The following is a 15,097-nucleotide window of genomic DNA, read 5'->3' on the forward strand; positions in this document are numbered from 1 at the left end:
GATCTCGTCGTTTGACGATGTGAAGGGATTTGGTCTGCCGGACGCAGCCTTTGCCGTGAAAGCAAACAACAATCGGTTGGAGGAATGGACATAAAGGTTGCCCCCTATACAGAAGGAGAAGGGGCTTGAATACCGACATCTCGAAGCGGACACCGACTAATCTCGCATCCTCATAGCTCTCCTCGACCTCGGGCCAGCTATCGAAAGCGGCTTCAATGCATGGAGGAGCCCGGAGACGGTGGCGTCGATACATGCCGAGATGGAGGCTCTCGGGATTGGAAGGATGCCGTCCCTCATGTTTTCTGGCCTGTTGGGATCCATAGAGCGAGGGCGAAAGTCGAGGTGAGATAATTGCGAGGCCAACAAACAGAGTCGGGGGCGCGTTCCAGTGTCGTCGTTTGCAGATGCCGAGAAAGGGGCTTGGAGCAGACAGCCGCGCTGTCTCCTTGTCTTCGTCCGGGCAATCAAGGCGGCCAAAGGATGTGTGACGCCACCTGCCACCAACAGATTCATCAAGGAGAATTCTTTGCCGGCGTGCGGATGCGTCAACGCTGTCGACGGTGCCGGCGAGCCATTGTTTCTTTGTGCCGCTCCGTGGCCCGTGCCAGGAAACCGGCCTCTTTCGGATTACATGTACGCGTCTTGGTCCAGCAAGTTACAGGCCGCCATGTCCAAGGGAGCGAGCGATGCCGACGGTAGATGCCCCGTTACGGGGCCGCCCGGCTGCGATCCGAACCGGGACCAACGTGCAGCCACTGCGTCGTGCCGCCGCCGCGTTGCTTCATTGGAGCGTTGCCGCGGCAGACCAAGGGCGCCTGGCAACGCTGTGGTTTGTCTGCGTTGAAGCTTGTTGGCCGGCCGGGTAGATTGCGTCTTATTAGATCTTTCTGAGCAGACCGGAGTCCGTGCTGCTTGGTTGGTTGGCCAGGCATGTGTTGTTGTATTGGTATTGATCGCGTTGGGGCCTGATTATCTGATCTGAAGCTCCTCCCCCCTTTGATATTCAAGCACCGCAAACTTTGCGCACAGCTTCTCATCATGGGGTTTTCCACATTGGGCGGAGTCATGTCCAATGCCCATGCGCAAGCCCGGTCATAAGGTTCACAGCAGAGAGTAGAAACCGTCATCGTCGCCCGCGGAATGGCCGGATTCATCCGCCTCGCCCACATCTGTCGTGTCTCTATGACGAGAGAGTACCCCAGGGGAAACGAATCAGTAGGGAACAACACGTTCGTTTGGCTCACCTATTCACTGAATGAGGAGTCATAGAGGAAAGAGATTGTACGGGGGCCAACCCCGAGTGCCCGTCGACAATATCGCATCAGAACATGAGACAACATGCATGTAGAAGAATGGCCCGTACCTTGCTGCTTCAATATTCTCCCGGCGCACAATTTTATCTCAGGCATTCTTGGTTGTGTTCTAGAACTATCATGTAAACACTGCCCGTATCCCGCTATCCATGATTACGCCTCGCTCATACAACCTCGATTTCAGTCGTCACACGCTTCCCCGTCTCCTTTTCCCTGCACACTCAGCACAACATCAAGTCGACGCTGCTACTTTCCCTCCCTCCCTCACAAGCCCATGATCCTTCTAAACCCGACATTCTCCACCACCCACGAGCCTGACGACGAAGAGCCCAGCCGAAAAGCCCCCGGCCCCTCGACCTTGGCATCGTCAATCCCCCCTGCGGCAAGCTGTGTCAGAAACCCGCCCAGCACCTCGGTCGGCGAGTGCATGCGCCGGTAAGCCGAGCGAAACACAGGCCCCAGCGTCAGCACCGTCGCGTTATACAGCAGCCCCGGGTTCGGGATGTAGGGCTTGATGGCGGCGTGGTTCGCGGCGTCGACAAAGGCCGGCCGCACCGAGTCAGCGCGTAATAGCGGCTGCGGCTGCGGCTGGCTTCCCGGCTTTTCTCCCGTCGTCGCTGACAGCTCGGCCAAGGCCTTCTCCGTCTCGCCCTTTACGCGCGCAAAGATGGCGGAGAAGCGGCCGGGCGTTTGTGTCGCGCCTTCGCCCGAGACGTAGACGAAGCGAAACGGCGCCGCCGATGAAGACGCCGTCGGCAGCGTAGCAAAAGCCTTTGCCGCCGCCAGCGGATAATCCTTAGTGATGCGCACGTACTCGTCCGCCGTGACCTTGTTCTGGCTCACGCCCAGCGCCCAGACACACCCGACGGCGCCCTTGAGCTTGTCCAGCACGGCGGCGTCGTACGAGGTAAAGTCGCTGTGCACAATGACGCGCACGCGGTCCGCGCCGCCCCCGTCGGTGGTCGCCCGGTCCTCGGCCATGCGCACCGGCCGCCGGCTGAGGATGGAGATTTTGGTCACCTCCTTGGCTGCCAGCATGGCGTCCAGGACCGCCGACCCGACCAGGCCGGTGGCGCCTGTCAGGATAAGGTGCATGGCGCGGTGTGCTTGTTGGCCGTCTCTCTGACTTGTTTCTCTTCACTTGTCAGTGGCTCTCAATCGACAAATGGCCTCGCCGTACGCAGCGAGCAATCGATGAGGATGGCTCTCTGTCGTTGGATGTGTTGCTTTCCAGCCGGTTTAAGAAAAGGGCGCAAAGCTAGCCTAAACAAACGGATGGGAGAGAAAAGAGAGGTACCAACAAGATGCCGTCCGCAGGCAGTCAGTCGTTATTTGTACTCCCCATGCCGAGTGATAATGGGCTACGGCGTCAACCTAATGGGCGGAATTAAGTCTAATGCCGGCCCCGCTGCATGTCCGCTTCGCAGGACCCGCCCCGACGAGCTCCGCGGCGGTCCGACATCGAGAGCAACGCAAGCTGCCACGTACACACAAGTCTGACAGCACAGCTAGTGAGACTTCCTACACTGTGGTTCAGGTCGATACCTTGTAGGCTTTCTTTTGTTTGATTAGTCGGCGGGCCGCATCGCCATTCAACGCTAGAATGGAACGATAGCGCCGCTGCGCCTTGGGCATCCTCTTTGACCAACAGCGCAATCTCGACTGTTACAGGTTCCCGGTGGGGAAAACGAAACCAGCGCAAGCGTGACAGAGGGGCTTCGCCAATGTCTATACGCTTTCCTGCTCGACATGGCCATCATCTCCTACCCGGTACCGGTACACCGGGAGGATATCCCTTCCAGCCATACCCCATGTCTCCTCCTTAAACATACTCATCACGGTCATGACGATTCCCGCGCCCAACAGACTAGCGTGGGTCAAGCGCAATAGGCTCAGATGAGGATGGCGGCGGCCATCACCAAGTACAAGGCTGAGCTAGCGCCCAGGCTCGCCGTTTGCGGCGCCCGGCTTACCACGCCGTTCTGGCTCCCTACCACCGTGGGACGCGTCGCCGAAACGCGAATGTTCTCCACAATGTTCTCGTTTCCGTCCACGTACTGGAGGGACGTGAAGTTGCAGGTCGACATGATGACATTTAGGTCTGCAGCCTGTTAGCACTGCCCATGGCCTGGGGTAGGAGACGGAGCGCGGCCACCTACTGTTCATGTCATCGCCCGACCGCATGATGCAGCTGGCGCAGAGTGCCGCCACCTCCGACACGTTGAAACTTTTGTTCAAGCACACGCACTTCTCCTCGGCGCCCACCGGCATCGAGTTCGCGGCGACACCCCTCTGGCCACCCTCGTCGGCAGGGCTCTGGGGCGTCTGCCGTGGTCCGTTGGAGGCTTGTAATGAGGACAACGTTGACCGAGAGACGGGCGTGGCGGGGGAGGGCGAAGAACCGAGAGGAGAAACAGCAGAAAGACGCTCGGAAGCAGGGGAAATTTGAGACGAGGTGGGAGGTGGTAAAGAGGATGATGACGAGGCACGAGCAGGCTCAGCAGTAACAATGGCCCCCAGAGGCGGAGCAGCCACAGGCGGCGACGGAGCCAGAGGAGACGGAGAAGAAGGCGGAACAATCGCCATTGAGGTAGAGGGTGAGACGATGCCCACGCTGGAACGACTCGCGCTCGACGGTTCTTCGGCCTGCTCTGTTACCGTCGTCGTAATGGTCGTAGGCTGCCCAGGGCCAGGCTTTTTGGGAACGGCCACGATGACCAGGAACTTCCTCTTCTCGAGGTCGCCACCAGCATCGACGTATTCTCCCTCAACAGCCCCTCGTCTCCGATCCTGCCTCTCGGGCACTCCAGGCTCGACGTCTTTTCCATCAGCCACGGAGTCCTCATCGAGGTTCGAACGCCGCGTGGCCCGGCGCGGGGTGCATTGAGAGGTGAGCTCGACCATGGGGCCGCACATTCGCGCGCATTGGACAGGAATGTCTTCGGGCGGCAGGGCCTCGGCGAATGCCACAGCCGCCAGGCCTGACGACAGGATGGCCAGGCCGGCGTGTATTGTTCTCATCTCAGCTGTCGACGCGCCCCCTCTTTCTCTCAGTTGCCTGGGGATGAGTGACTGGCCCTCCCTCCACGCTCTTCGGAAGCACAAGATGCAGCAGTCTGGAGATCAACGAGTGTATGCCTTCATGCCAGGCTGGGCAATGGCAAGCAGAGCGATGAGACCTGACGAGGAGTTGAGGGAAATGGTGATGCTCATTCGCAGCCTTGCTCCGCTCCGAGCCGTCAGGCGGCATTTCCAGGTGAGCACATGAGCTCGAGCTTGAAACGCACGAGGGAAAGGGGTGGCGTTCTCTGCCAAAGTCGCATCAAGGCATTGCCGGTGCCGCACCACCATCTCGACAGCCCCAAACGCCCTAATGGCCTCACCAGCGAGCTCCCAAGGACAAGGTGCGCTCGCCGCCGGCTTCTGCCATGGGAGCCGAGACTGTGGATCTCCATCTGAAACGAAACCAACCGGAAGACTCGAGGCGTTCGGGTGAGGGAGCAAGACGGCCACGCGCCCGCAACTTGTCGACTTGTAGCCGGTATTTCCGCATCGTTGCGGCGTCTGTCGGTGATGCGGAGACGGCTAGCATTCATCCAGCCTGGTTCGCACACCAAGGTGACAGCAGTTGGCCATCAGGCTACAAGCATGCCAGGCACGATGAGGCAGCAGCCCATCCCCAGACACTGGCCGCGCACGCGTCGCCGAGTCAGGCGTAGCCTTATTCGTAGTAGCTCCTCGTCAATGCGTTTCTCGTCTTCCAGCCCACGAGGGTTCAACAGGCGACGGAAAACTGGATCCTCGAGTCGCGTCTTTCGTCCTCGGCTCTTCTTCCTCCGGCCCTCTTGGCTGCTGCCCTTTTGACCATCGTATCGCAGAGGAATTGGGACGGCGACAAGATGTGGGAGAAAGGATCTTGTCCTGCTACTTTTGAAAACAACCTGCAACGCTATGTCCACCTCCCAAATCCAGACCTTCCTCTGCCGAACAATTACCGGCTCAACATGCAGCTAGCGGGGCACATGTACTTTGTAGCTAGAATCGGTGCTGGCGTCCGACGCTCTCGACCCTGACGCCCAGCTTGACCATCTCGCGAGAGTCAATGACGCCTCGGCCGTCAAACACCCACCGCGGCTTGGCCATCCTGTCGGCGATGCGCACCCAGTCCAGCCGCTCCTTGGGCTTGTACTCGTCCGCGCTGCCCATGCCCGTGGCAAAGCCCGTCTTCTTGCTCTCCCTCTCCTGGATGCAGTCGGGACAATCCTCGGCGCATGTGGGCTCTCGGTTGAATCGCTCCAGTGGGTCGTCCGACGTCTCCCCGGCTCGCTGCACCAGGTGCTTGTGCAGCGCCAGCCAGTCGTTCTCGGCCAGCCTCGACGACTTGAACGGCCGGGGGTCCGACTTGGGGTTGGGCTTACGACCCGCCACCCCGGCCGTCGCTGGGGCCTGCGTTCGCCTGGCGACGGGTTGGTTTCGAAACTCGTCAAACTCGGTGGCGATGACGACGGCTGTGCTGTCGCGGCAGGCGTCGTATGCGTTGCCGTAGACGGAGATGTTGTTGCCCGCCGCTAGCGGACCGAGGATCATCTTGATCTCGTCCTTGACCACCAGCGGATTGCAGCAGGGGTCGAAGACGGCAATCTCCCGGGGCCGCTCTTCCAGAAGCGTCTTGATCATCTCAAGCGCCGGCGCCTCTCGCGTGTCCGACGTGTCCTTTTTGAAGGCGTAGCCGAGGATGGTCACCTTTTTGCCTACGAGCGTGTTGTTGAGACACTTGATGACGCGGTTTGTAAAGCGGTCGCGCGCATAGTCGTTCATCTTGACCACCTGCCGCCAGTACTCGCCCACCTCGGGCAGGCCCATGGTGTCGGCCAGATAGACGAGGTTCAGGACGTCCTTTTTGAAGCAGCTGCCACCAAAGCCGATGCCGGCCATGAGGAACTTGTTTCCGATGCGAGGGTCAACGCCAATGGCGCGCGCCACCTCGTCGACGTCGGCGCCCGTCTGCTCGCACACGGCCGAGATGGAGTTGATGCTCGAGATGCGCTGGGCGAGCATCGAGTTGGCGACGAGCTTGGCGAGCTCCGAGGACCAGACGTTTGTGGTGAGGATGCGCTCACGGGGGACCCACGAGGCATAGACGCCGACGAGAGCCTCGGCAGCCCGCTTGCCCGAGGGCGTCGGCGCAGAGCCAATGAGGATGCGGTCGGGGTAGAGCAGGTCGTTGACGGCAGTTCCAGCAGCCAGGAACTCGGGGTTGGACAGAATCTCGAAGTGAACACCGGGGCGATGCATGGACAGCTGGGGCGGTACGGGGTCAGGAACAGTTTCAGGACGACGGTGGGTAGACTCACCGTATCGGCGACCAGCTGGGCGGTCCGGCAGGGGACGGTGCTCTTCTCGACAATGATGGCCCCCTCGCGGGCATACTGGGCAACGACGGCGGTGACAGCCTCAAAGGCCGTCATGTCGGTGGCGCTCCCGGCACCGACGCCGCGCTCCTTGGTAGGGGTGTTGACGGCCACGAGGACAATGTCGGCCTCGGCGATGGTGGTGGCGACGTCGGTGGTGAAGAAGAGGTTGCCGGCGCGGCGGGGCATGACGGGGTCGCCATCGGAGAGGGCCGAGGACTCGGAGTCGGAGGACAGGGGCTCGTTGGAGAAGCTCGTCTCGCGGCCGCCGTCACGGGCCACGCGGACAATATCGTGCAGGCCCGGCTCGTAGATGGGGGGATGGCGCGAGTTCCAGCGGCGGATGCGGCTCTCGTCGCGGTCCACGACCGTCACCCGGATGTGAGGGTTCTGGAAGGCAATGACGGCGGCAGTAGGGCCGCCTGCAGGGAGCTGTCAGTCAATGACTCGCGCGCGAACCACTGTCTTGGGACCGAGCTGTCGAATTGGGGGCGGCGGGGCGGGTGGTGAACCCCCCACCAGCGTCTGGGTTCCATATAAAGATAGACATACCGACATAGCCAGCGCCGACGCAGCAGATGCTCCGGACCTTGACGGCGCCGTCGAAGGAGCCGTTGGTGTGCTCTAGCGAGCCATTGAGGCCGAGCTTCTTGACCGAGTCGGCGACGGCGTCGGGAATGGAAGCCATTGCGGCGGATGGACGCGGTGGGGATGGCGGCCGGCACAGAGACCGTCGCCCAAAGGAACAAGTCGAGCGAGCGCGGCAGCAGCCAGCCACAGAGAGGAGGGCAAGTAGGTAGGTATAGATGGTTGATGGGGGCAAGATACGGTGGCAGCAATTGTGGATAGGCAAGGTAAAGCCGATGTGGTAGGGTAGCAATCAGAGATTAGGTATTTGCTGGACCGGTATCCCGAACGAGGGTGAGAAGGCAGTTGATAAAGATGAAGATGGAAAGAGAGGCTCAATCCGACAGGAGTCAAAGGAAGAAAAAAAATTCCACCGAGTACCTACATAGGAGCAAAGGAACGAACCAGGGGAGAAAAAGAAAGCAATCGGGCCAGTGGAGTTGGGGAAGGGGAAGGAAGGGGAGGGCTGGTGAAAAGGGGCAACAAGCAACGTGATGGATGATGATGGTCGACTATGCTGCAATGCAGTAAGTACATGGTGCGGTCGTACTGTATACAGGTTTGTGCAGTATTTGCTCTTCATTTCCCCTTCCGATGCAGCCGCACGTCTGTACGCGTGTTATGTATGGCCCAACCTCGGCATGCCGTGCAGCGCCAACCTCGACAGCGGCGGTGAATGGCTGCCAAGACGGAAGTGCTTAGAACAAGCGCGAGTGTGACGACGACGCGAGATGGGACGTCCGTCCGGGTATCCGCACCCAGCTGGAGTGGGGGCACAAAGCATGCCGTCTTGGCTGCCTATCTGTACTTTCCTACCGAGCACCCACCGGCGAGAGCACTTGTTGAGGCCACAGGCCACAACCTGTTATCTATTTCCCTGCCCGAGGTTGAAAAGTCAACGGCGAAATCTGCTCCTTTTCTTCGCGAGTGCAATGCCTACTAACACGCCGGTAGACGCACCCGCTTTTTTGCATGCGCTGATCCCCCGGTGCCCCGTGGTTGGTGATGCTAGCGGCCTTGGCGGTCTTCGGTATCGGGCCTGTGCATCTACCAGCGACTTGGCGCAAGGGTGGCGGGTCCGGGGGGTAGACTCGCGCCAAGGGTACGTGTCAGCCCACTCGCCGTCCCCTGGTTGGGCCCGGGGATTCCAGGGGGATGCTCTCTCAGCTTGCCGCTGGGGTTTCTGTAGCCCGTCTTTACATGGCAGCAGCAAATAGCAGCAGCAGGCCAGGCAGAAAACACATATATTTTCTGCAGCTTTCCATTGGGCAGTGCGTTTGATTGCAGCCGCAAAAATAGATCCAATGCCGATGCCGAGACGAAGCAAATCCCGGCAGCAGCCTGTACAGCAACGTACGCCGAGCCTACCCTGTACCGCTGCAAAACCACTCTTGCCGCTTCTGCCGCTCCTGCCGCCTCAGCGTGCTCGCTCCCGCTGGAAGCTGACTGGCGAGGCTGACGCGCTTGGTAACAGCTGGTGGGCCTCGTCACCTTCGTGACTCTGGGTGTACTCTGTACGCGTGTGCCCATTGCGTGGCCCCAAATGCCGTGGACCCGACATGTCTTTCCTGGTCGTCTTTGTTTGTACCTACTTTATGCTCGAGACCAACCCGAACTACACGACACCCATCCAGAACGAGCTGAACCATCATTGTTAGTAATAACCAGAACAGCGGCACTATCAATCTTGGTCTGCAGACGCCCGGGGGAGCGAACAATACCCTCTCGTGTGAGGAGCCCTCTCCAGAGCCACGCACTCGCTACCTCGCCTATCCAGCCATTCTCCACCTGGGACCACCGTCTTGCCGGCCGAGTGACAGCCCTCGATCGTCATGTGCCGCTCGTCCCATGGCGTTGTCAGAGCCAAGAAGAAGAAAAGAAACAGAAAGGAAAAGGAGCTGGAATCGAAGGAATCCATCCCTGCCGCTCCGGCACGTCTCGTCGCAGCTTCGTCCACACTCCCCTTTCCTTCTCCCCCTCACCCCTCGACGAGACCAGACACCCACATGTCTGGGGGTCTGGAGATCCCATGCTTGATGAGTCGCAATTCCACATCGTGAAACTAGCAGCAAAAGGCCGTGTGGGAAAGCCAGCTAGCCGGTCCGAAACCGCGAGAGAAAAGAAAAGGGGCGCTATTTTTAGGCCGCGGACTTGACTTGTACTGTCCTTCATCAATCCATCTCTTCTATCACCGCCGTCTTTTGTCAGAGTGAAGCCCACCCAGCGTCCAAGAACTGAATCTCGACCTTTTCAACGTTGCCATCCATACTCATCTCCCTCGCAGGCCAGAAAAAGGCAACACCCGTCATCCCAACTTCTCCCTTCCTCCCCTTTGAGGCCGTTGTGAGAGGCGATCGGACAAGGAATGCCCCCCCCCCCCCTTGGCGGGTTTGAGCCTATTCCTTGGCCCTTGAGCTTTTTTTTACTGTACAGTACAGTACATTCATCATGACGGGCCGGCATTGACGTACCTATTAACACGTACCACCCTTTCTCTTGCCCCCCATCCCTACACTTCCCTGCCCTGCCCTGCCCTGCCTGTACGATGTATCCCCCCTTAGGAGTTTCTTTCCCCTTCCAACATTTCCAAGTCTTGTTTGCTTTTCTGCTGCTCGACGCCAAGCGCGTCATCGACAACATGTCAAGAGCCACGCTGGAGAGCGTTAGTAGATGTGGCTAGCGACCCTTCTTCACGGCCAAAGAGAGTGAGCACCCTCCTCCAAAAGGGTTATTTTGTAATTACACCGTGAGAACTGTCTTTCAGACGAAATAGGACCCACGTGATAGAATGCCAGTTTCGAGACTCATTGCCTGGGCCGATTGACGGCACTCGCTCCATCTCTCCCAAGTATTACACCGTAGCCAAGATAATCCGAGTAAATATCGTACCATCAAGACGCGATCAGGAGCTTGTTCGACAGCAAGTGCACTTGTGGTCGAAATTGCCACGCCTTGCCCATACAAATCAACTCGCCGGGTTCTCCAACTTGTAATTCCAAGCGTCAGGCTGGCTGCGTAGGCGTGATATACATGAATATTAAAATATATGGGCCGCGTTAACGCGCAGCGAACGCAAACGGCTGCAAAGCAGAGCAGGCTGTACGTCTGGGCAGCCGCTCTTGTTGCCAAGTGACGGGCATATACAGAGCGGTCCCCGGTTCCATCTCCCCCCTGGCTTGAGCCTTACCAAAAAAAACCCTCTAAAACGTCTTCCCCAGAGATCCCGTGGACGCCGACTGCCGCCGCTTGTAGGCGTCGGCGTAGACGCTGCGCTCGTAGGTGCCGAAGCCGTAGGCCATGAGGCCGAGGAGCAGCCAGATGCCCGTGATGATGGCGCCGACGGGAAAGACCATGATCTGGATGCCCGGGAGGACAAAGGCCACGGTGCCGTTGCGCACGGCGGCCACCTTGGCGTCGACGGCGGCCTGGGCCGAGGCAAAGTCGGACCTGACGATTTGGTTGGAGAAGACGCCGTTGACAAACGAGGCCTCGTTGAGGGAGAGGTTGGTGCTGACGGCGCCGCCAGTTGTGTTTTGGGCCGTCAGGGTGAATGTTGGCATGATCAAAGCCTCCAGTTGGGCCCTAGGGAGCGGACAAGGGTTAGCTTGGCGGCAAACCAAGGGGCACGGGTGCCGAACGGCGACTTACATGGACGGTTTTTCCGTCATTCGAGCTTTGTCAATCTGGCCCACGAACATGTACGTCTGCAGCAGCTGCGGCACTCTCGTCTCAGCACGCTGAGAGAGCTTTGATGTAGCCACCATTTGGTTGGTGCCCGGTCCCATCGAGTTGAACTCATCGGCCGAGACAGGGCTGACGCTGGCGCCGTTGTACTGGAGGCTGACTTTGATGTTTGAGCGCGAGACGTTGACGAAGCCCTCGCGGGGCGGCGATATGACGTAGACGCGGATCTCGCAGCGGAAGACGCCCGAGTTGGTGTCGAGCGAGGGCAGGTTGTAGCAGAGGCAGTTGCCCGAGGGGTTGGTGCTGCGCTGGAGCGAGCTGAGGGACTTGATGCAGGCCGCGTTTGTGTCCTTGTCCCAGTCGGTCGAGTTGGTGCCGTCACCGGGGGTGAGCGTGAGCGACGAGGAACCGGTGCCGTTAGCCTGTGGGGTGCCCTGCCGCCGGAGCAGCTCGTTGGAGTGCTCTTCCAGCGAGACGTATGGGAGCATGAGAGCATCGCGAGCGCTTAACAGGGTGTCGGTCGACTGGACGTAGGAACGACTTGACTCGGCGGCGGCGGCGGCGAAGGCGACAAACCAAGCCGCCAAAGTGAGGTGAAGGCGCATCGTGGTAGAAGCAGACGATGGGCAGCGAGGGCCGTCGACGGATGGAGCCCGACCCAGCGGGCTCGACGGCAGCCGCGGAGGCACGCTGTGCCAATCGAAAGCGACCGATGCGATGAGTTGGTGAAGTGGTGGCGATGTCCTGCAGCAAAGGTTGATGGTTGTGCTGGCTCGCTTAGGACATGGCCACGAGGCGGTTGACGAGATATGGGGGATTATCGAAGATGAAGGTTCCCGGCCGGCGGTGAAGATGGGAGTTGAAGAAGAAGAAAGAGGCAGCAATAAACAACAGCCTAAGTCGGAAACAAAACAGATAGGAAAAGACAGCGGAAGCCAGAGCCTTGGGACCTCGCGGAGGAGGAGGAGGATGAGGTTCTCACGATCAGCACGGATGGTGGTGTAAAGGGGAAAACGGGCAAGAGAAAGGAAGGAGAGGGAAGGGAAAGGAGAGGAGAGGCGCCACGGAAAATACGGGGCACGCGAGAATGGGAAGATAGGGAGTATTGTAAGGATGGAAGACGATGGTGGGAGGGCCGAAACGAGGCGGGCGTGCGCGGCGCCTGTCACGGGCAGCAGCGCTCGGTCAGTGAGCAGTGTTACAGCTCCCGCTTCATCGCCCAGGGGTGGAGCCCCTCTGCCAGGTGGTGTTGAGTATTGTCCAAGTAGAGGCAGCGGCTGCGATGGCGCGGGTGGCCCACGCAAAGACGGCCCGAGAGTGCATGGGGGTGACGGTGTTGGCGCCTTAGAAATCTGGCGGTGGCCTGTTGGTGGGGCCCGGAAGGTGCTGCGGCGACCTGGTGAGACGACGAGGGTGCACCAAGTTCTACACTGCGGTCCAGGTCTCGAGTGCTGACTAGTAGCAGCGCTGCAACGTTTCCGCGACGGACAGTACCAGTCACTGACTATGCTGAGTACCTACAGGTAAGGTAGTACTGAGAGGTACTTACCTACTAGGTAGTAGGAATCAATTACCTTCAGGTACCTACAGCGTCGGATGCCCTGTCGTCTTAGGGGCCTGGTGGTTGTGCTAGTGGTCGGCGCCTCTTCTACCGAGGCTTCTACCGCTTGCTTGCTGTTATACTAGTCCGTAGGTAATAGTAACAACCAGTCCAAGTAGCCATCCAGGAGGACCATTTGTAAACACGTAGCCGTGGTAATTCGAGCCGTTTCGGTCTCCCTCACAGCAGGATAGCAAAGACTCAGGATGCTCTTGATGATTCCAGGTCTTTCCCCTGGCCTGCTTGCTGTCTGTCACTTGCCATGTCGCCGTTACGTATAAGCGTTTCCTCATCCTCTCCGAACCCAGCACCTCTGCTCAATGTGCCAAGTAAGCGGAGGAAACGGACGAAATCCTTCCTGAATGCCCAGAGTCTACGTGTGGATCGCCGACGGTGGTCTGCAGCAGGCCGGGGTGTTATTTGTAGCACGGTGGGTTCCGGGTCTGTCTCAGGCTCAGGCACACACCCGGTCAAGAGCCCATTCTCTCGTCGGCCGAGTGAAGAGTGATTTTCGGCACCGACTTTGCGCATCGTCGGCACCCGACATCAGGCCACCTCCACCGACCCATCAAGCCAAGCCGCGCCGACTTTCTCGGCACTCCGGCGTGCATTCCCCCATCATCTGTCGCTAGAAGCCCAGAACGAGCGCCCGAGCGCGGAAGGCGACGACCACATATTCGGCTTCGGCTTGCTGATACAGTCCCGACCCCTAAAAGACCAAGCAAGTCGCAAGGTGATACGCGGCTCTTGGTTTCTGCAATCGTTCAACCGACTGCTTACGAAGACATCCACGCACTGGACATGTCTCGATGTGTTGGGACCCGACAAGAACTGAACTCCGTATGCGGAGACCCCTTCAGGAGAGGCGTCAACGACGTGGGAGGTAGCAGGAGCCAAGTAGTGGCCCCCTGCTGCAACGAGATGGCCCTTGCATCGTGGAGCTCCTCGTCATCAAGTCAGACAGTTGGTCGTCATGCGTTGCCGCGACCCAGACCGAACCAGCCGACGATCACGCGGGAGAGCGCGACAAACCATGCGAGACGGGCATAACCGGCATGGAAAGAGACAGTCGGCTAATGCGTTACGATACCATGGCCCAGCCACGCACATACGCGCATTTCACACGATGTGGCTGTTGCTCTTCGACTGCCGCTCGAAAGGCGGCAACAAGCAATGAATCGCTCACGGGGTTATTGTCTAGCGTCCACCTGCCATCGGCCGCCCAGCGTGGTTGACACATGTAGGCGCTTGTCGGCGACTGAGAACCATTTCTCCAAACCCAGTTGCGCAAGACGGGGCAAATGTGCGCAGGCATTCAACCCCCGTTGTTGACTCCGTCGTCGACGTGAGAGTGCCGCGTTGCGAATTATTACCAAGCACGGACCCGGCGGTGCAACGTTCAATGGAGCGGGACATGATGGCTGCGAGGGGTTTCAATGTTGCCAGAACCGCTGTCACCCCGGTACCTATAGGTCTCTCTCTTGTCTTGTGAAGCAGGACAAGGCGACTCCTTCGCAGAGCCTCCAGAGGGCCATCCTCTCTGTCCGACTGCTCCGTCCATTGTGGTCCCATGTGGAAGTCTCACTTGTGCCAGACAGGGCGCCCGGGGGGAATGGGCGGCTGCAGATGCCCAGACCAGACTTCCCTAATCATGCAGCCGCTCACAAATGCCCTTTTCCAAGCAAGACAGACTATCTTTGACGCTCTCAACTTCTTTGTACGAGCGGAAGTCTTGGCCTCTCTTCCAGCACATGTTTACTTAACTGTGGATTAATGACCTCCGGGTTGCCTCTCCAAGAGGAATCCGACCACATGAGCGGGAGAGACGAGGAACGAACTGGTGCAGCAAAGGAGGGACCGACAATTGAAAGGTCTTGAACCCACAGCATATTACCCCTGTAGCTTATTATTCCCCGCCTCTGTATCCGTACATATAGCCTTGGCTCCGGCGCCAGAATCTGCGTTGATTGTCGAATTGACTTTTCCAGCCCGTGGATGGGCGCATGCAAGGGCAGCATGGTGCCTTGACGTGCTGGCGCCGCCGACGCACACGAAGCGAGCACTTTCCGAGTGTGCACGAGGACACGTCGAGACTTAAGCATGGCAAGCCCGGACAGGGCGGCTGAATGTCTGGTGTAACGAGGTCGTGGGCAATGGGACAAGATGCCGCCCGAATGGTACAATGCCGGCACCGATATGTCGACATGCAGGCCCGGAACTTTCATTATATGCACCTTGGTGTATCTCGAGGACGCGTGATCGGCATGGAGAGGCGTGGCAAGTCGTCGTCGGACAGGCAATGAGACATCAGGGAAGCTTTTCATGCCCCATGCTCACTCTTCACCTCCATACATACACGGGCAAAGCATCCGGGACCCATCTCTGCAAGCAAACAACTCACCACGACAATAACTTTGGATGCTACCGTATTAGCAAAGCTACTTTGCTGCTCACGTCAGTTC

General features: G+C 59.0%; 4 protein-coding genes across 4 annotated transcripts; all 4 read right to left on the reverse strand.

The window, feature by feature from the left end:
* Window positions 1–1,577: 1,577 nt before the first annotated feature.
* Window positions 1,578–2,408, reverse strand: HRG_07040 (nucleoside-diphosphate-sugar epimerase; the record flags this gene model as incomplete). Its single annotated transcript, XM_044865511.1, has 1 exon — window positions 1,578–2,408. The coding sequence occupies one exon, from the start codon at window positions 2,406–2,408 to the stop codon at window positions 1,578–1,580; it is 831 nt and encodes a 276-aa protein (XP_044719473.1).
* A 797-nt stretch (window positions 2,409–3,205) lies between these two features.
* On the reverse strand, window positions 3,206–4,334 carry HRG_07041 (uncharacterized protein; the record flags this gene model as incomplete). The annotated part of the gene is made up of 3 exons (XM_044865512.1): window positions 3,206–3,414; window positions 3,473–3,638; window positions 3,972–4,334. The coding sequence occupies 3 exons, from the start codon at window positions 4,332–4,334 to the stop codon at window positions 3,206–3,208; spliced, it is 738 nt and encodes a 245-aa protein (XP_044719474.1).
* A 1,014-nt stretch (window positions 4,335–5,348) lies between these two features.
* HRG_07042 (UDP-glucose/GDP-mannose dehydrogenase family, NAD binding domain-containing protein) lies at window positions 5,349–7,412 on the reverse strand (the record flags this gene model as incomplete). The annotated part of the gene is made up of 3 exons (XM_044865513.1): window positions 5,349–6,614; window positions 6,668–7,146; window positions 7,277–7,412. The coding sequence occupies 3 exons, from the start codon at window positions 7,410–7,412 to the stop codon at window positions 5,349–5,351; spliced, it is 1,881 nt and encodes a 626-aa protein (XP_044719475.1).
* Window positions 7,413–10,551: 3,139 nt separating this feature from the next.
* HRG_07043 (uncharacterized protein) lies at window positions 10,552–11,640 on the reverse strand (the record flags this gene model as incomplete). The annotated part of the gene is made up of 2 exons (XM_044865514.1): window positions 10,552–10,933; window positions 11,000–11,640. 2 exons carry the CDS (start codon window positions 11,638–11,640, stop codon window positions 10,552–10,554), a joined length of 1,023 nt encoding a protein of 340 aa, XP_044719476.1.
* Between the last annotated feature and the right edge of the window lie 3,457 nt (window positions 11,641–15,097).

Source organism: Hirsutella rhossiliensis, assembly GCF_020360975.1.
Source record: "Hirsutella rhossiliensis strain HR02 chromosome Unknown scaffold00007, whole genome shotgun sequence".
In the NCBI taxonomy this organism is placed as follows: domain Eukaryota; kingdom Fungi; phylum Ascomycota; class Sordariomycetes; order Hypocreales; family Ophiocordycipitaceae; genus Hirsutella; species Hirsutella rhossiliensis.